The sequence below is a fragment of the Sinohyriopsis cumingii genome, chromosome 12 (assembly GCF_028554795.1).
Source record: "Sinohyriopsis cumingii isolate HCF-2022 chromosome 12, ASM2855479v2, whole genome shotgun sequence".
NCBI classification, from domain to species: Eukaryota; Metazoa; Mollusca; class Bivalvia; order Unionida; family Unionidae; genus Sinohyriopsis; species Sinohyriopsis cumingii.
Genome location: NC_142972.1, coordinates 66,378,382 through 66,399,525, shown reverse-complemented (window position 1 = coordinate 66,399,525; position 21,144 = coordinate 66,378,382). Strand labels below are relative to the sequence as shown.

The following is a 21,144-nucleotide window of genomic DNA, read 5'->3' as shown; positions in this document are numbered from 1 at the left end:
CAAATAGCTGCTATTTTTCTCTAGCAAATTCGACATGAGCTTGTCCAGCTTCTTTTTATAGTTTCTGAATTTTTGCCGATAAGCTTCAGGTACTAACTCATAATCCTTTAAGATACATTCTTTAATCGTATCATAGTCACCACTTTGGTGAACTGGCAATGAATTGTAAATATCACTAGCCTTACCAGTGAGTACATTGTAATAACTGAGTCCAATGCTCCCTTGGCCATTTCAAATTATCAGCAACGTTTTCAAAACGAGCAAAATATTTGTCTACTTCTCTTTCTGTGAAATGGGACACTAACCTACCATTCTTTGCAACATCGAAACTTAAATTTGTATTTGAAGTGGGAATGTGCTTTTAACTTGCCAGCTCCATTTATTTTATTTTACATTGATATTGATTCTCTTCCTTCTCACTCTGCATCCGCATATCTCTCTCTCTCTCAAATTGTAACAGCATTTGTTTTTCTTGTAACTGCACGACTTTATTTCTCTTTTTCTTCCGCTTGTGGATGCATTTGTTGTTTGTTTTTTTCTCTCTTTTCTGCCTCTCTCTCTCTCTCTCTTTCTCTCTCTCTCTCTCTCAAAATGTACTGCGTTTGATTTTCTTCTTTCTGTAATAACATTACTTTGACATGTAATGAAATGAAAAATAAAACTATTTTAGAACTTACAAACAATTAAATTAAATCAAATATAAAGAAATCAAATATAAATAACAAGGTCAGTGCCCAAGGTCAATATGGTTTAAAACAAAATTAGATTTGCGGATAAAGTTTTGTTCTGTTTGTGATCGCAATTTGTGACTGGTTTGCACATAAAGTAATAAAAGCTATATATTATGTGGTATGAAGATTAGAGGTCACATTCATTGTAACTCTAAAAGGAAAATAATGGCTTTCGCACCTTACGTTTAGTTTCACAGGTCAATCCTTGAACAAAGATTGGGGTCAGTGAGACAGTTTGGTCAATAATCTCTCAAGTGAGCCACACCGTACTAAAAAGGACTAATAAAAACGGGGCGTTCACGATAGCCTTGTTCCAACATAACTTTAATAGGCACAAACTAGCCAATATTGTGCTGACATGCCGTTTAACCTATTCGTAATAATATGCACGACATTTTACAGAATGATCTAAGTACAAATTATCAGACACCTGCATATAGTTACGTACGTATCCTAGATATCTTTACGCAATTTACTGATATCAATAGATATTGGCTATCCCATTTTAAGCGATGAATGGTCCTGTTCAATCAATTCTGACTCTATAGCCACAGTTTTAGAACTGCACTTACTGAATTCTATGACAACTACCGTTAGTTACATGTGGTGGGAACTCGCCTTGGTTTGAGTGATGGTGTTAGACAAACTGATAAAACCGCCTTCAACCCTATGAATATTGTATCGTTATCCAAACTTATCTTCCTGTACCCAAATGGCTTCAGCTGCCTGTACATATGGCATGATAAACATTATAGTCTGTCCTCAAACTGTTACCTTATAAGGAAGTTACATCACGAAGGCAGCTTTGCTATTAAACATTAAGAGAAGTCGAGGCCTTCCTTCCTAAATCAGTCGACGCGTTGAAGTCGCCGGGTTAAGGTAATCGGCTAAGCACTAAAATGGATGGTAATACATTATTGAAGGCGACACTCGTTGTGGCCATTTTTATCGCCAAAGAAACTCTTGGACAGAATTTAGCGTCGTTGCAGCAATGTGCTGCTAACCTAGCCTGCAGTTTAGACTACCAGCATATATTTCAGGGACAGCTTGATAACCTTAGCAACTCCCTCATGAATGAAATTCTTAAAGAACGAGTAAGCACCAACGCGGCTTTGATACCAATGCTGCGCGATGTGGACATACTCAAGTACAACACTACCAATCAGATTGACGGTATGGTGCGACATATGGGGACCATCGATGCGGAACTCGCACACGACAGGTACGGCTATATTTTCTACTCGTACACGAACTATTCTATTTTAACAAGAAGTGGATATTATGCGTCATCCAAGACGATTTAGTTTATATTTTATTGTTCCATTGTGATACCAAGTTGAAATTTAAAATATAATCATACTAAAACCTGACCAAAAATGTACGAACACCTTTTGCTGATAAACTGCGATATAAATCAGAATTTAATCCATTAAACTATCCATCTGTCTTGCTGTTTTGCATCCATTTTTATTGGAAACCAGTTCATAGGTCCTATGTATTTTAATGAATTGCATATAAGTGAGCGCTTCCCTGATGTAAACGGGTGACTATATTCCATTTTTTCGGAACATCATAATACGAGGTATCCTCCTAATGAGGACTTAATAGAAATGCTACATCATACTGATTTCATCTTCTTGCTTTTGATTTTCCCCATGGCTGCGCCTGATTTGGTTCCGAATGACTGTCCTTAGGGGGCAGGGTCCAGTTTTTATGCACAAATTTAATGCCGCAATCAGCGACCTAGTATAAAAAATCATAAAAAATCAAATACACAAGTGAGGTCGAAAAGGTCCATATTTTTAGATACCTATATTAAAACAAAGCATAAGAATAGTATTCACTTGACCAGAGAAGTCAATGGCAGTTCACAGCAGAAGAGGTTTATGCACCCCAACCCCTATTTTATACCTGCATTTTTCACATCCAAATGCCAATTTTCACAGCATGTGGTACTCACAGTGCAAACGCAAGCCCTTTCCCTGGATGAAAATTTTGAAAAACATTGTCTACTAAATAGTTTGATGCAATTCAGAATAGTTGTCATCCAAGCCGTTTTGAGATACTCTAGTTGCCTTGAACCCACGTGTTTACTGCTATGGGAGGCTAGCTCTTCTTCCTAGCCAACTATTGGTATTTCACTATCAACATACTGCAGAGCAAGTATGGAGGGTGTACATGCCTGACATCAATTTCAAGAACAACACAAGCCCAAAACACCTAGTTCACAAATATATCCATATCTATAAATGCTAAACAATAATAGCTGAAAAAGTCACACCATAGCCTTAAGTTAAGAAATTTGCCAGGGGCCAATTTACGAAACTGGACCCTGCCACCTTAACACCGCGGTAAATAAATTCGTATTGGGTCATATTCCATGTGTTCTTAAGTTCATTGTTATGACTCCAAAAAGCAAATGTGAAACAAACTGGACTAAAATGCAAAAACTTAGCTTTGGTTCTTAGGGTTGCAAACGCTGAAAGTCGTTTTCGTATCCGAGGATTTAACAAGTCGTTTCTGTAATAAAGGATGTAAACGTTTCTTAAAATGGTTAACTATAATTTGCGTATATTTTATGACATGAAGTAGCAACATAATTTGGTAAACTCAAAGACCATAACAATCAAAAATGGAACTCTAAAGGTTTCGTATATATTCATCAAAATTACAGACAGTATCTTGGAAACCAGACACATGGGTTATACATTACATACAAATTACAGAGAGTATCTTGGAAACCAGACACATGGGTTATACATTACATCTAATTTACAAAGAGTATCTTGTAAACCTGACAAGCAGGTTATACATTACATTTAAATTACAAAGAATATCTTGGAAACCTGACAAGGGGGTTATACATTACATTGAAATTACAGAGAGTATCTTGGAAACCTGACAAGGGGGTTTATACATTAATTTTTAAATTACAGAGTATCTTGGAAACCTGACAAGGGGGTTATACATTACATTTAAATTACAAAGAGTATCTTGGAAACCTGACAAGTTGGTTTATACATTACATTTAAATTACAGAGAGTATCTTGGAAACCTGACAAGGGGGTTATACATTCTGAATAACGAATTCCACGCTGAACAAGTAGTACGTTACCAAGACGTGCATAAACTAGTGATGGAACTGGATAATGTCAAACATAACATTGCTGTCCTGAAAAGTTCTCTTAATCAACTCCTGGGGCTGCCAGTCAACTATACAGATCCAGCCCTCCATTACTGCCCGGGTGAGTATACATTTCATGGTGTCCTTGGGCAATAGAGAGACTCTGTGTGTCTTTGAGCATATAATAGATATGGTAGTATATATTGTGGAACCGTGTTAATCCGTACACATTCGTTCCCAGTTAATGAATTTTCATTCTTTTAACTGAATCATCCACATTTATATTTTACGATGTCATTATTTCCTATGCATGTACATGCATTTACTAGATGTACATGTACTGTATTATTCAATAATGGTTGAAATATATTAATGTATACATATACTGACTTGTGTTGACAGAGCGGGATCAGTGTCGGGGAGGGGTGTTCCAAAATTTCAAAAGGATCCTGACTTTCCTCGAAATGGCACCAAAGCAAACGTCTATGTGTACATTTGCCCAAAGTGTACATAATATTCAATAAACGTGCACAATAATAATGCGATGGCCAAATTTCAAATGATAAGTGACTGCACGTTTATGTTCGTGTTTAGGTTGTTGTATTTGTTTTGTTGTTGTTGTTGTTTGGGTTTTTTAGCCGGGGGGGGGGGGCAGTATGTCTGAGAGCCACACAAATACTGCACTATCGATTTCTTGATATTTGGCGCGGAGAGCGTGGGTTAAGTCTGCTGAATAGGCAAGTATGGATAACCCATCTTTCCTAGCCAAGGTTCCGATATGTTAAGCTACTACACCTTGGCGGATCGATCAGATATATTTCTGATTTTTGTACTAGCGATATCTATTTGATTTCACGAGTTGCCTCCCATAGTATGTAATGTCAACTAATCAGTAGCGTAAAATAACGGTGCATTGTACATTTGCCGAAGTGATGGAGGCATTGACTTCAAAAGGATCCTTTAGAAGTTTAACATCGAAAGTCTAACAAATGGAAAAATCTTTTTTGAGTCCATTCCATTTGTGTGCTCCGCTTGTCTCGATGATGTAGGAACGATGTTCAAAGTTGAACAACGTGATTTTGATTAGATTCGGTGTCACGGTAGCTAGTGAAATTTACAGATCCGAAGCACTGAAATATCTGATCGATTCGCCAAAGGTTACATGTTTTAACATATCGGAACATTGGATTGCAAAGATGAAGACAAGCATCATTATGTGATACAGTTAACACTTTAACGGGCTACTAGAAGCTGACCAGTCAGAGTTTAATAAATTGAAAGATATCCAAATTTGCGGAGGTGAATATGTTTTTTACAATTGACTGTATTTTCAAAAACGATTCTTCGAATTTTCTTATATTTTGGGACTGATTATTTCCAATTTATCGAGGGACGTTTTATAGCAATTATACACGTTGGTCCCGATTTTTACTTCCGGATCCAGAACATGGATTCTGGATTAACATATCTCATTAACGTTTAATTCCGTTACCGTTGAACTATGTTAGGAAAGCGAGGTATTCGGATAAAACTTAATCCGGATTTACGAGGTTCCTCTCTCTCTCTCTATCTCTGTCTGTCTGTCTGTCTGTCTGTCTGTCTCTCTCTCTCTCTCTCTCTCTCTCTCTCTCTCTCTCTCTATATATATATATATATATATATATATATATATATATTTATGAACACAAAATAATTATTTATTGTAAATATGTAATATTACTTTGCAAAGCTCCACTGTAGGGAACAATCTTTACAAGTATATAAAATATTACGCATTCTGTGCTTTTAAAAGGACGCTGCAGTAAACTTGTCAATATTCAAGTGTGTATGAAACCGGTAAAGTTCGTCACCGCAAAACAAAATCAAACTTCACAGTCTACAATACAGACTATGGCTGAATGAACTATATATATATATATATATATATATATATATATATATATATATATATATATATATATATATATATATATATATATATATATTTCGATTTACATCTGTCCTGTAAAAGCGAAATGTCGTTTGCATTGCATGCACGCTATGATATGTGTACATAAAATACAATATTCCTCATTTGTTGCAAGTTATTGTTGTTCCAGTACAGTAATAACGTTTATGTTGCACTTCATTTGCTTGCCCTGTAGTAATAGTAATGATAATTATAACAATAATGACAAGAAGACGGTAAAGAAGAACATACATAATAATCGATATTTGTTTTAGAAAAGGATGCACACATATTGGAACTGCAACATAATTTGACAAAACTCAACTCGCAGTACCTAATCGCAGAAACTGCCAGCAATAATGCTCAGGCCATCATGTTCATGCTGCAGAAACAGATCGTCGATCTAAAGGGAAACGTGTCTATCCTTACAAATGAGTTAGACACGAAAAACAAAATCATAGCCAGTCTGCAACTCCAGCTTCAGAATGCCAAGAATAACCAGGGACTCCCTGTATCTGTCGGAAGGTAAGTTTTTAACGAAATGACAGGAATGAAGTTTCAGGGTAAAAACTTTGAAGGCCTGCCGATGTTTATCAGAAGAAAAAGGTCTGACTTAAAAAGAAGTATCCTGAAAGAAGGTTCAAGGTATCTGTCATAAGATAAAGTTATGTAACTGCCAGGAAAAATCTATAGCACTAAATGTCTGCCGTTGTATGTCATAAGGTAGTGAACTGACTGCCAAGGAAATTTCAGATAAGGTTCGGGGTAACGCACAAGGTCTACAACAGTTTGTATAAAGGAAAGTTACAACTTAAATTTAAAGTTAATCTCAGGTCAGAAGGCTATAGGTAACGCTCAAGGTTATACTCTGTCTGCCAGAAGGTCAAGTTTTGACTACAAATAAAAACAACCTTCGAATAGCAAAGTTGAAGGTTGCATTTCTCTAGTTGTCGAAAAAGGATAATAAAAATTAAAAGAATTATTCGGAGGACCGTTTCACAAATGTCAAAACATTCTATAGAAAGCAGTGATATTTCCATCAAACAAAAAATATGAAATAAAATATGTACATAAGAAAACACATACGTTTAAGCAGTGGTTGCTATACAGTTCGTATGCATTGTCTAAGCGGCTGTGATTTCTTTAAACACTTCAAGCCAGTGCTGCCATGATAAGGTCGAAAGACACTGCTGAAAAGTCAAAGTTGTTCCGATCAGTCTTCATGTCGTTTAATGTACTATTATTGTTGCATTATATTCATATTGAGATTTTTGTCGTTTAGGCATAGCTTTTTCTTGCCTGTAATACATTTCAGTGATCCTTCAGTACTTAAAATTATGGAAGAACCCAATTGCGAATAAAAACTTTAAGAAACTCGGGGAAATGAAATAAGTTTTACATTTGTCCACAGACATCCATGTAAAATACGAGTGAAACAAAATAAAGAACACACAATTCTAGACTCTAATCCATAATTGTTTTCCAGTTGTAACGCCTCCCTTGGGATGGAGAGCGGTTATATTCAAGATAGCGCCATCACTGCAAGCGATATCCACCAGGGTTACACGGCGTCTGCCGCGAGACTAAACAGCAAATCCGGCTGGTATACATCGGAAAAGGCGCAGTCTCAAGACTGGTTGCAGATTGATCTAGGTCTGCCTAAATATGTCACGATAGTTGCCACCCAGGTGAGTATAGCTTTCTTTGAAAGCAAGCTGATTACATCTCCTGAAATCATAAAAGTAATTTTATATACCAGACGCCTGCAGGAAAATGTCGTCCTTAATGGTGACTTAATCCTAGTCTCCCCCTGCCCAGATTGTATCTTGCGTCGAGGTTTGCAGATATTAATCTTGTGCGAATAAAAACGGCCAAACCTGCTCCCAATTACGGTGTCTTTTAAGTGGGGGGGGGGGGGGGGCGAGTGGCCGAGTGGTCTAAAGCGCTTTCCGTTACGGATCACTATCATCTCACCTCTGTCTGCGTGGGTTCGAGTCTCGGATTCAGCTGATGTGGGTATGTGATAAAGCTTGACAGTAGCTTCTCGTGGGTCGGCGGTTCTTTTAGGGGTTTTCCCGGGTTCTTCCTCCACCATTAATACTGGCCGCCATGTATAGTATCGTGTGCTGAAAATTGGCGTTAAACCCTACAACAACAACAACAATTACATCAAGTGGATAGGTTTTGTTCTCATCCTCGGAAAACTATTGACATCGTCAATGCTATAACGATACTATATCATGTCAAAGCAACGCGAGACTTGTATGCATTAAATTGTATTCTTCAACATTATTCGTGACTTGTATATTCCCCCTTTTCCACCCTTAGAATGTAATTTGACATGCTTTGTTATAATGGTCGCTTTTATTCAGTCTTAACTAACACGCTTCCAAGCGTCCAAAATTAGGGGCACATCGTTTACATTTCACCTAGTTGTATTCCCCAAGTACTGATTTGTTTCCGTTGTAATACGAAAGCTTCCGAGGTGGGCCGGTTGACGCAAGTTATTATAATCCTTATCTCCATCCTGATGTGGTTCAAATTCAGGACTTTCTTGCGCATCTACAAAACACCCCAGTGTAAAAGTATATTTAATCGCTAGTGAGTTCAGAAATTAAAAAATAGACCAGATGGGAGATCCTGCATGGCGCAAGCGGTAATGCATGACGACATGAGCTGCGAGGGCTCGGTGTTCACTCCAACGAACTTGAGATCGATTGGGTGCCAGTTCCTATACTACAAACGGATAAGCTAAGGTCGTTTTGTGTGACGTGTCCGTGAACAAAGTACTACCCCAATCTAATTACTTTAGCACTGAATGACCTGTATTACGTATCTATGATCATAAACTTAGTAACAGAACGAAGCAAAACCAACAAGTTTTGTAAAACTTAACGATTAATTATTTTGTCAAAGTTATCAAATGAAATAGTAAAAGAAACTTACAGGATTATGAACAGAATTCATAATAATCCTAAGTCCAAACAAATAGAATGTTCTGAATGAATTTCAGATCCTCGAATGTGCTGGTCTGCCAAAAGTCATGATGTATCAAAATGGCACTGTCCAGAACTCCTTTGAATAATTCGCCATAGTCCCAGAGTGTTATTTTGCCCAATAAACACTTCTTAGCTCGGATATTTAATCTAAACAAATGTTTCCTCTAAGATAATAACCAAACACAGTGTAACATAGTCTGCAGACTTGATGTTACAACAAGACCACAATAAATAAGAATAAGAAAATTGTCAAGCCTTAGCTAGTTATACAAATGCAAATGAATTAAAATACTCATTTCGCACCTACTCCTACGTGACAAATTGCAAATATACAACATCGCAAAAGAACCCACGTGACCTAACCTATCCAATGGGAAATAACTTAAGTCGTGTAAGAACCCACATGACCGACCTGTCCAATTGGAAACAACCCCATACTTGTCATCATGTTTACTATTACTATTATTATTAGCAACCCCAATTACGTACGTAAGCATCAATTTAAATATTCCGTTTTAATATTGCACTCTTAATTTTTAAACTCTTAATGTCTTTAAATAGAACATGCGTACATACACGAAATTTAGCTAACGATAATCAGTAATATTTATAATTATGAATAAAAAATACAAACATCATAGATATAATTAACACCTTGTTGTGTTGTTGTGCCTTGGAAAATCAAACACCATATTTTTTACTTACATTCCTGATTTGAATGGATAGAGATTTTCACGGTCAATATCCGGATTCTGGGACTATTTTGACTTTTTCCTGAGAGCGCTTCGAGCATTAACTACTGTGTGTGGGTATGTATCTGTGTGTGAGTGTGTGTAAGTGATTTTGATTTTTAACCTAGCTTTAACAATTTTTCAGTCATATCGTTACGATGCATGCGGTGTGTCAGTTTATAGTGATGTATAGCATTGGGGCATCATGTCGCAGACATGTCCCACCCAGTCACATTATCCTGAAAACATGCCGACCAGTCCTAACACTAACCTCATAATGCTGAGCGCCAAGCGAGACAGCTGCTACCATTTTTTATAAGTCTTTGCTCTGACTCAGTCGGGATTTGAACCCGCGACCTCCCGCATCCGAGGGTGACGCTCTTACCACCTAGGACACCGAAGCGGTCCTCGATTTATATCAGCACATGAGCATTCTTTTACAATAATCAACATAAATATTACCTGCGGCACTTGTACCTAATAAAATGGGCAGAGATTCAGTTAAGTGTCCCACACACAAAACGTTTCGCAGTAGTCGAACTATATTTACAGATAATATAGACAAATTTTGAATCGAAATGCCATTATTGTTGTTGCTGTTTCTTTTTCTAAATCCATATTCTCATTAATTGTTATGACTTGAAGACTATATAATTATTTTTGAAGACTTGAAAGACTGTATTATATTATTGAAGACTATATAATTATTTTTGTCTATCTTATTTTTATGACTTTTTCATATTTGGATCATTGCGCAATCTGTCTGCAATAACCGATTCGGACGCTATGTGTTGCCAATACCTTAGTCATTTCAGTCGCTGTTCTTAACCGTTAATTCCTCTTTAAGCGTTATTCAACGTTTACTCTATGTAGCAAAATCTATATTTACATTCCATCTGAAGGTGAGGAAATTTTCAGTGGGTGTTTTGCTATTTGAAAGTTAAATCAGTATTCACAACGCGCCATTTTGACTTCGATCCTCATCTTATGTTCAGGAATGTGAAACAATTAATCCTTTTTTATTCAACGTTGTTGGATAGGAAAATCCTGCCTTGGCATATCAAAACACGAGGCTATATTAAGAATTGGTCGCAAAATTCTGACCCTAATACTGTACTTTTGCTATCCAACACCAACGCGTTGGAATGAGTATATCAATCTCGACCGGACTAGAATGAGTTGAGAGATATTACGCAAAATGTATAGCACATACTCACGCACGCGCAAATAGAACCACGTCTACTTCTTTCACATCGTATAGCTGTCTATGTACTTATTCATCCATCTATCCATCCAGCCACGAACCAGTCCATTGATTTATCAAAATGGACATGTCTCTCTATATCTACTTGAAAGTTTTTTATGCTTATCTAATTCATATGTTTATTTTGTTTTCGTCTTGTCGCTTTTCTTTCGATTGATTCAGCAAAAAAGAATCGCTTTCCAGCTGATAAGACGATATGTTCAAAATGTATTGTTGTGATACAGAAAGAAATAGTAATATTTGCAAAATAAGATATGCGACATCTTCATAATTTATTGCCGATCGCGTTGAAAGTATCTCGTGTACTCGATCCGCCAGTACCCAGCGCACTTGAGAAACTGGTTTATTATTTCGTTTTGTCACCAGCGTTGACGAAATAGTATTTCTTGTCTACTCAGGTTGGTATTGTTTGTATGTAATCGGGCCATTTCGTTCGCGATGATGCTAGTTTTGTTTCTTTTCTTATTGTTTTCTTTTTGTCGGGGGGGGGGGGGGAGCTACTGTCAGGAGCAAAAGTAATTAAAACACGTCCAATCTCAATTTGACTTACATTTCCCTCGAACCCAACTTTTTAAGGAATTAATTTATCTCTCCTCAGTTAAAACAACAATTCGTACAAACGTAAGTAAAATCATCATCAATGTATAAGTTGTATTAATTAGGCTATACCTTACATCAATTTCTTCGACGCTAGTAAAATGTATGGTGTCATTTGCTGTCACAATACTTAAGTATAATTTGAACAAGAACCATCAATTTGAATATTGCATTTATAAGATTATTAGTTTCCATTAAAACTTATGCATCCCCTGCCGATCATAAGGCACACCATGATCAGCTTAAAGTATATGTGCAGGTTAAACATAGTGATACATCTAATATTCACAAAATCTGAATAATAAGATTTTCGTATATGAATGATGGTCAAATTGAGCATCCGTTTGCTGGGTTACAAATGACATCCGCCGTATCCATTTTATAAAGATTATAAAGGACAATGGAAAGTCATTTGTTTTCTACACATCTGAAAGTTCTAGACTTTAGCGATTAAATTATAGGAATCCCTGCCAAACCAAACAAGCTTGTTTTTCTTTTTAACAAATCAAAAGTATTTACCACCCATCTTGATTTATTCATTCAAGGACATGTATATCCTATTCATTACAGGGTGCACCGTGTTGCGAAGTGATGGTTACGAACTACACATTACAGTACTCCCTGGACAACATTACTTGGAAAGATTATGAAGAACATTGTCATATTAAGGTAACTTTGATTAAAATTACCAATTACGACAACCGAAAAGTGGGTTGTTTTGTCCGTCTGCTGCGTCCATTCCCGCTTTGGTTTTCGTGCCATAAATGTGTCAAGGACACTTGGATCAAGCTAGCTTGGTAAACATAATTTCTAAGAAGACTAAAAGTATCGAGAACGATTTGGAGATTTTGGTGTCATATTTTATTCATAATTTGCTTTCTGCATGACACTATATGGTTAATATTGACGTTAGAACCGACGAAGACACTCACAGTTTGTCAAAGCTGATCTATGATTCTGGTTACATATAAATTCGATGTAATTGACATGGTTGAGCTAAGATTCAGTTTATTTATATAGAACAAGTTTATTATAATTTTGTAATTTATTGTTAAAGTCTGAAGAAGAAGCATCATTAACGCTTACTAGATAATAATTTAAATAAACTCAGAGCAATTTACAGAATCGAAAACAGCAGTATCGCTGATTAGACGGCATGGCAAACTTAATGGGATTAAATGTCCATTTATCACAGCTTTATAATCAGTTTATCGAGAGAATCTGTACCACCCGGAAGTGTGTTCGCTCGTTCTATGCACGAATCGTGAGTTTGAAGAGCTCCCAATAAGGGGGAGATAACAGACCTTTTAAGGAACAGGCTCGATCAAAACCATTACACAAAAAATGATAGAATGGATACCAGGGAAGTATCATACAGATCAATAAGATACCTTTAAATTCATTTTTTGTGGTCATCATCTTTATATTCTTTATTTTAAGACAGTTTTGACGCAATATTGTTTATGCAAGAAAACAATATTTGTACGTGATTTTCTCCTTTTAACAAACTTAAGATTAGCTATTGGTCACAACGAAATACAAACAACGTAGCGATATTTATATGCTTCTTCAGAATAGACTTCATTAAAAGCGAGATTTAAAGAAACAAAAAGTTAATACAAATGTGATTAGATAATAACTACCAATCAAAGATAATAGTGAGAAGTGCTGAAATCAGTGAAGCAAACTTTTATAAATATTCTTTTCAGTATTTTCCGGGCAACAGCGACCAGTCATCCGTGGTTGCCCATACCCTAAGCGACCCACTCTTGAGCAGATTCATTCGCTTTGTCGTCAACGATTTTAAAAAGGACGGATCATCCAATTACGTGGGAATGCGTGTGGAGTTGTATGGATGTTCTTTTTAGCAGCAGTCGCATTTCCGTCATTTCATGTAAAGAGTTAGAGTAAATAAATAATACATGTGTTGGGTTTCTTTCCTTTCTCAAAATCAACAACTATAAAACAGAAAAATACAATTGGTATGATAACAATACAACTAATGGAACAATTATTATATGGGCCTGATGCATGCGACAGTTACTAATATAGTTGGTGCATGTGATTTGGGGTGAAAGTACTGGGTTGAGATTCTGTTAAAGCTCTGAGGCAAAGCCTTCTGCACCTTTTGTGCTCTCAGTCGTCAAAGTTTTTCATTTCAGCTAGAAGCGAGTAAAATTCGGTTGTAGTGATCGTTTTGTCGTCTATATCTACTGAGTGCAATACTTTCTGAATAGACAAATGTTCATTTGTGTAGCCCTAACGAAATAGTTTTCAGAGAGCCGCCAGTCACGACAGTTATTATCGATATCCGATTGGTGAACCAATGATAGTTGCCGTATTCGCAATTCTACCAACACCAAGGTCAACGGTTGTCACGACAGCAATACCACAACTACCATATCCGACAGCACACAAGATTTTGTAGTTCGCAATCACGTTTTTGTGTCATTTGTTTTTTGTTTTTTTTTTGCTATTTCATTACGCAGCTCTTATCCCACTTTATTTATTTGTTCGCGTCGTCTGCTCGGAGGGTTTGTCATAATTCTTCTATTAATAACGTCACGACCTTGTGCACACGTATTTCCAACCAAGTATGTTTCTTCACTGGTGCATGTACCATAAGAAGACACATACGTTAGAGAGGTATTTTATGTCTCACAGAGGAGGATTTTAGTATCTTAGATAATCTGTATGTCTTGGAGAGACACCTTTTATGTCTTAGAGAGGTATTGTTATATCTTAGAGATATGTTTAGTGAAGTGTATTCTGTCTTAGGTATTTACATGTCATATAGGGGTTGTTTGTGTCTTAGAGAGGAGGTTATTTATCTCCTAAAGAGGTGTCGTAACGTCTTCTAGAGTTGGTTGTATGTTTTATAGTGGCGTTTTAATGTGTTAGAGAGGTACTTTTGTCTTACGGACGAGGTGAATAATGTCTTAGAGACGTATTTGTGGCTTACGGACGAGGTGAATAATGTCTTAGAGAGGTATTTTTGTCTTACGGATGAGGTGTGTAATGCCTTAGAGAGGTATTTTTGTCTTACGGATGAGGTGTGTAATGTCTTAGGTTTTTATATCTTAGAGAGATGGTAAACCAGAACTAAAGCTATATCTTCCAAGCGTGATAAAAGATTCTAAATGATGTAAAAATCAATCTTAACAGAATATCTTATGGATAACAAAATGTAAATTCTCGCACCCAAAAATAAAATCTACACATTTCACACTGAGTCTGAAATGATTTTGAATTACTTCTTTCATGAAGAGAAACGAGCGAACGCAAACAGGTAACTTTTGAAAGGTCGACTATGCTAATTATTTGGATGCTGCATACATAATGTACCAATAAATTAATAAAATAACTGAATTTACCTATTTCATTGTCAAAATGAAAATATATTCAAATTCGAAACCGGATACACGAATATCCAGTTTGCAAATATTGGAGAAAGGAGATTGGATTTAAACATCACTGTTCCAAATATTCTGCAATCGGAGGTTCAAATGCAAACTTCGCAAATATTTTCAGCATGTAGAATCGAATTTCCTATTGTAGCATATCGTCCTATAAGCGACTGGAGAAAGGAGATCGTAATGTTGTTTCTCCAAAACTAATGGTGTCATAGGTACGAATGTCAAATATGCATGTGATTGGATAAGTGATTAAAACAATCCAATCTATCCAAATATTTGAATATTGGAAATTTGTATTAATTATACAAATATTGTTTTTATATTAGATATATGTGGCTTGCGCGTCGGAGTCAAAGTCTGCGAAATTGGAAATTCGAATGTGACATAGGAAAATATTTTTATTTTTCACATAAGAGATTCCAACGTCAAACTTCCAATTACATAGAGACATCAGAGTTTGGAATGAGATTCGGGAAATATTTATATGAAAGTCGATCTACTAAATATTTTGTATATTGAACATCTAGTGATTTAAGATTTAAAATGCAATATTTGGCGATTGTTGAAACAAATTCAATTAAAAAAGATATTCAATTAAAAAAGATAGTGTGGCTATTATATATTTGGGATACGAATGTCCAATTACTTTCCAAATTGTGGATTCGAATGTAAAATATGAAGAAACATGAATAATGAGACTGAAGATTGAAACGTCAAAGCATGATTATTTGGATATTGGAACTGCGTATGCCCGTTCAAAAATTGTTTCCATTTTGAAAGTTGGAATATCAAACATGACTATATCTGAGTATTCAAAATTGGAGATTCGAAGTCATATTTTAAAATACTGGATCTTTGAAAATTCGAATGTCAAATGCTAACACATTCTAAAGAACCGAGATTCGTGTAACCTATTTGGTCAGTCCAAAATAATCATAAAATTTATAGATTTATGTGTACTATCTTGTGATATTCGTTGATACCTAGATGTCGTAAAGCGAAATTGATTATTAGCTGCCCAAATGATAAAAGATGAATGATTATTTTACGAAAAAAAATATTCATCAAATTTGCTTGTAGACTCCGAAAGGTTGCAAACCAGATTGTCCTCAATACTTTTTGTTCACTTGTAACTTTCTTGCAGAATTGTAAGCAATTGCGAAAAGTGTTATGTCACTGAAATGTGGCCACGTGGGAGAAGCGTTCTGCTATCGGGCTTCTGTACAGCTTTTTTGTCATCCTATCAGATATATGAACGATCGGGTTTCTGTACAGATTCTTTGTCATCCTATCAGATCTATGAACGTTGATCCTTCTGTGTGGCTTTTCAGTTTCTACGAGATACTGAAGGCTACATGCCTTACATGTGATGAGATAAATTACGTTCTGTCTTGCACGTTTTGTTTGAACCATTTATGTTCAGTTTTTCTCTAGTCACTGTGCTAGAAAATGTGCTGGTCTCTTTCATATGTTGACAGGTTTTGCACCTTTTATCATCACAGAGGCCAGATAGACTAGGTTGGTCTTGATTAGTTATTTGCGTTAGCTTCGCCCTGACTATGATGTCCTTGAGGTTTATTTGGTCTCCAGTAGGCTGCTACATGTTTGTTAGGGAGGATTAACTTTAGTGCGTCCGACGATTCCACTATTTCCATTTGAATTTGCATGTTGAGTTACGATTATTATAACAAAAGATACATCGAACAGGTTTTATTCAACGAAGCCCAATGTTTAAAGTTATTGATAGAACACAATGCATCTTTATAAACATTCACAAATGACTTTGAGATGGGTTTGTTTAAAGTAACAAATAATGATGCGTTCGGTAAACAGTACCAAATACATGTACAGTACAAACTGGAATGAATTTAAGAATATGTACATAAGAAAGGAAGCAAAAAGATAATATTATGGTGCTATTCAGATACATAAAAAGAAACCAGAATCTTTTAAAGCAATGTTAAATATTGTATCAGTAGACCAATTTTGAGGTCTTAGTAGCACGTTCTATAATTTGGACTGACTTCGATGAAAAGAAAGCATGCAAGCTGTAGACAAAATGTCAATATATGAACATGATATAGATCATGTATGTGAAAGGACTGCATATTTGAAATTTATAAATTACCAAACGTTGACTTGAATAACCGATTAAACAATATGCTTTTCGCAGTACAATAGATACATCAGCTCTCTAATCAATTTCACCTTCAAAATGTATTCTAGTCTTACATATTAAATTGTATTATAATTGGTATAGGAGAAATTATTATATTTAGTCTGTATTGTTATAACGCTTGCAATGATTAGGCTTCTCCAAAATGTATTATTTTCTTTGTCTTCATTCAAAAGGCAATTTCTTGTTCAGTGCTTCCAAATATGTATACGTGTGCTCTATGCATGTTCCGTGCATTACCCTATTCACTTGTTTCGACTGTATGCATCAAAAATGTTTAAAGGCCTATATAAAAATAGTAATTTTTTTCGGTAATGTTTCGTCTCGTTCAATTCATTTTGTATCTTTACCTGCCTTTCAATGGCAAACGTACTACTTGATAGCTGCATAATTATATATTCATCTAACGCTTTACATTTTTTGGTATTTGTTTGTTGTTGTAAGTATTATGAGTTTGCAAATACTAAATAAATGAATGTTACGCGTGCTGTTTTTTTTTAGCAAAGAGGATATATGTTGCAATATCTGAATAAAAGAGTGGGAGGGGTGGGAATTTTCGGCTGATTGCGCTCGCAGTAGGCGAGATAGCGGTAGGGTGTAATAATTTATACAGTAATTGTTGTAAATTTAGAACTGACAGATAATGACATTGAGTTTAATGTTAGTATTAACGTTCTATTTTGAGTCGTGCCGGGGGGGGGTGGGTGGTGGAGGTTGCTGAATTTTGAAGAATTGCAAATGAAAGCGAATGTTGGTGGGAGTAGAGTGCTTGCTTATGAAAATGTTTTTAAACTGGTTTATAAAATGTGGAATAATTGTGTGCATATGTATTGATATATTCGATAATGTACATGTGGGGTTTCAGAGTGCAGCTACTTATACGACAATGTAAAGAAACTGCATATTCTGCTGTGTCTTTTCTTTCCGGCTGATGTTCCATATATTTATATATTTGTCTTTTTGGACAATTTTATGTTAACAATTGGCATACTATCTAGGATTCTCGACATATCATAGGTGTTGGTTGGACTCAGGGGGAAACGCTAAAGCAGTCAATCCGAACGTCGATCTGGACATCTTTACAAACGAATGAATGCTTGATAGGTTAGTTCGAGTAGGTACCATTGAAGTGATTACCTCGTTGAAAATCATATAAGAATTTAAATTTTTAAATTTACAGCTGTAAATGATTGGGTGCCATTTTACGGCTTTCCCATGGGAAAAGGAAGGCCGAGAATGTCCAAACATAAATCCACAGATTGATATCAATCTGCAAACCAACGTCACCCAATCACTTTCGTTTCCGCGATCTCAATAAATATATTTAACACACGTGCTAATTGTACGCCTACACGAATCAGAACATTCAGAATATTGGCTTTAGTCTTAATCTAATCCGGTCCATTCTGGATAAAAGTAGTCATAGCTGTTTAATCGTTTCTCAACCACGGAACCTTGGCGACCGGGAAACTTGTAATATAAACTTGTTCCTCCGGATAGGTAAGCAGCCCACCATCCGAAAGTGCCAACCGTCTGAATCACGTGCTCACAAAGTGCTAGGATACAAAGATCATGTATGGGCTCTCTTTTTCCTTCCATATAGTGAATAGTTACATTTAAATTGAAAGAGTCTATAGTAGCCTTTGCTTTTACTATTGTATCGGAGCAAACTATGAATAATATTTTGCTGTATCTAGCAATATAATATCTCATTGCTTTATTGATATATCCAGGTGGTGCAAACTCGATACCTTTTTGATGATACAGTGAGTCTACAAGTATGTCCCCCATTCGCACATGTATCCCGATAATTGTCGGACTTGATCCAGTAACATTGATGTAATTCGACTTCAAAGCATCCAGCTCTCCTCTTGCTCTCATGTCTATCGGTTCTATGAACTTTAGTTGTTCTAGCAAGCTGGCTTTTACATTTTGGAAATATTTCCAAGACTGAAGATATCCTCTAAGAACAATGTTAACGTTCTTAGGTAGAGTAAAATATGATTCATTAAAAACACGTGGCATTATCTCTGACAATACCGTAAAATTTGAGCAGGCATTTGCATCATGAGCAAGGGTCAAATTTCTAATTCTGAAATATTTTGCTATCATACAGCTTTTGTGAGTCATTATTGACAAATTATTCATCATAGCTATTCCATATATGGATGCGTATTGAAAAAGTTGGTTACCAAGTCTGCCTTCCTGCCTGTAGCATACGTAGTGCTGACCAGTTACCGGAGTCTGGCTTGTAACATTGGGCATGTTCCTGGTATGATTCTGGCTTATCATATGGAACTGGTTCATATTTAGCTAAGTCATCCTTTTGAAATGAAATAAAAAAAGCAACGAAATGCAAAACCCTGTTGCCAACACAAGAAACCTCCTCGGATCTGCAAAGATAAGTAATATAAAGAAAGTTTCAAATTATGCACACCTGAACACAAAATAAAAAAGATCAAACCTACTAGAGAAGTATGTTAAATAAGATTCCTGTATGTACTGAACTGATATATGACTTAGACAAACTACTATAATTTAATAAAGTGCAAATATCCTGTTGAAAAAGCATTCATGCCACTGCGTGAAAGGTGTAGAAGATAATATCATGGAAATAAAACTAATCAACGACTGTATGTATTTACACTTTTTGAAACACACCACCGTGAGTGGTTTAAACAATCTTAAATTAGGGAAAATTAAGTCAGAATCCTCGGGAAGATACTTATCTTAAACTGAAATTCCAAGATATTGGTGTGGACTCGTTGACGAAATATGTTTATGCCTCAGATCAATACAATTAATGTATTCAACCACTAACTCAGTTGATAACTCATAAAGGTGATTTTAGAGGTAGCTGACAAGCCATTTTGGCAGCAAGTTTAAATCACCTGGGCATTTTTCAAGTTGCATATGTCTATCAATATTTGTTCTAAGAAAACTGAAACGAGACCAATTTTTGACTTAAATTCTGTAATTGTCATACTTAACAGATTAAATGCACCAAGAGCGCATGCACTACCTCTAAAGTTCAGCAACAAGCAACCCTCTACAGACTCCTGTTTACCAAAGTCAAGGCTGAAGTCAAACGAGAGCTATCTTCCCTTGAATAACATGCTAATTGCCAAAACCTTTCAAATCGTCACTTTGTATCAGTGCAGATGAGCACACTCTTACAAGGAAGCAACTACTTAGAAGGATTGGAAGGGTGTGCGCTCGATATGAAAGCAACATTATTAGATAAATATATTTTAGTGTAATTTTGCTTTTATAAAGATGTTTTTCTCGATATTATGTTTTGAGAATATGTAAGAGAATGAAGGAGATACACGTCCCTACCTCTGAGTTGGCCGCTTCCGGTCTCCTAATCAATATGAAAAATGTCTCTTGTAAGATATTGAGTAGGGTTAACACTTGCTTTATTCAGAGAAGCACTTTCAAGACAATATTAATGTATAACTTTCCTCATGAGAGGAGAATCCAGAAATAAAAAGCACTCCGAAGACCTCAAAGTTTGAAAGATACTTTTAATCAGAATAGTTTTTAGAAAAGCGCAAGTCAAGAGAACGTTAAATTTTATGGCAAGCATATTCACAGCCTAGTCCGTGCAATCTTGGAATAGAGGGACCATAAATTGCACTTCACTGCGAAATCATGTGTAGCACCATTAAAACCATTGAGCACATAACTGAATGAAAGCTGACGGGTTTATGCATCAAATCAATACAAGCAATATATTATATCACTAACTCAGTTGTTAACACATATCGGTGATTTTAGAGGTAGCTGAAAAACCGTTTTAGCAGCACGTTGGAATCGCCTGGACATTTTTAAAATTGCATATGTCTATCAATATTTGGTCTAAGAAAAACTGAAACGAGACCAATTTTTGACTTAAATTTTGTAATTGTTATACTTACCAGATTAAAATGCATCAAAAGTGCATGCACTACCTAAAAAGTCCAGAAACAAGCAACCCTCAAAAGACTCTTGTTTACCAATGTCAAGGAGGAAGACAAACGAGAGTTATCTCCCCTTGAATAACGGACAATTGCCAAATTCTGACAATTCGTCACTTTGTACCAGAGCAGATGCGCACACTCTTACAAGGAAGCAACTACTTAGAAGGATTGGGAGGTTGTGCGCTGCAAAATTATT

General features: G+C 36.0%; 2 protein-coding genes across 2 annotated transcripts; one reads left to right on the top strand and one right to left on the bottom strand.

The window, feature by feature from the left end:
• Positions 1-1,362: 1,362 nt before the first annotated feature.
• On the top strand, positions 1,363-14,657 carry LOC149786619 (uncharacterized). Its single transcript, XM_089977130.1, has 6 exons — positions 1,363-1,953; positions 3,771-3,976; positions 6,079-6,328; positions 7,290-7,491; positions 11,965-12,063; positions 13,104-14,657. The coding sequence occupies exons 1-6, from the start codon at positions 1,631-1,633 to the stop codon at positions 13,260-13,262; spliced, it is 1,239 nt and encodes a 412-aa protein (XP_089833256.1). The 5' UTR covers positions 1,363-1,630; the 3' UTR covers positions 13,263-14,657.
• Positions 14,658-16,505: 1,848 nt separating this feature from the next.
• On the bottom strand, positions 16,506-20,350 carry LOC149786618 (galactoside 2-alpha-L-fucosyltransferase SEC1-like). Its single transcript, XM_089977132.1, has one exon. The coding sequence runs from the start codon at positions 19,291-19,293 to the stop codon at positions 18,373-18,375; it is 921 nt and encodes a 306-aa protein (XP_089833258.1). The 5' UTR covers positions 19,294-20,350; the 3' UTR covers positions 16,506-18,372.
• Between the last annotated feature and the right edge of the window lie 794 nt (positions 20,351-21,144).

Bases quoted from the DNA above. Each gene is read 5' to 3' on its own strand.
- LOC149786619 (XM_089977130.1), top strand. From the start codon at position 1,631: ATGGATGGTAATACATTATTGAAGGCGACACTCGTTGTGGCCATTTTT. The intron at 1,954-3,770 runs GTACGGCTATAT...TTTAAATTACAG, and splicing joins GCGGAACTCGCACACGACAG to AGAGTATCTTGGAAACCTGA. The intron at 6,329-7,289 runs GTAAGTTTTTAA...ATTGTTTTCCAG, and splicing joins CTCCCTGTATCTGTCGGAAG to TTGTAACGCCTCCCTTGGGA.
- LOC149786618 (XM_089977132.1), bottom strand. From the start codon at position 19,293: ATGAACCAGTTCCATATGATAAGCCAGAATCATACCAGGAACATGCCC.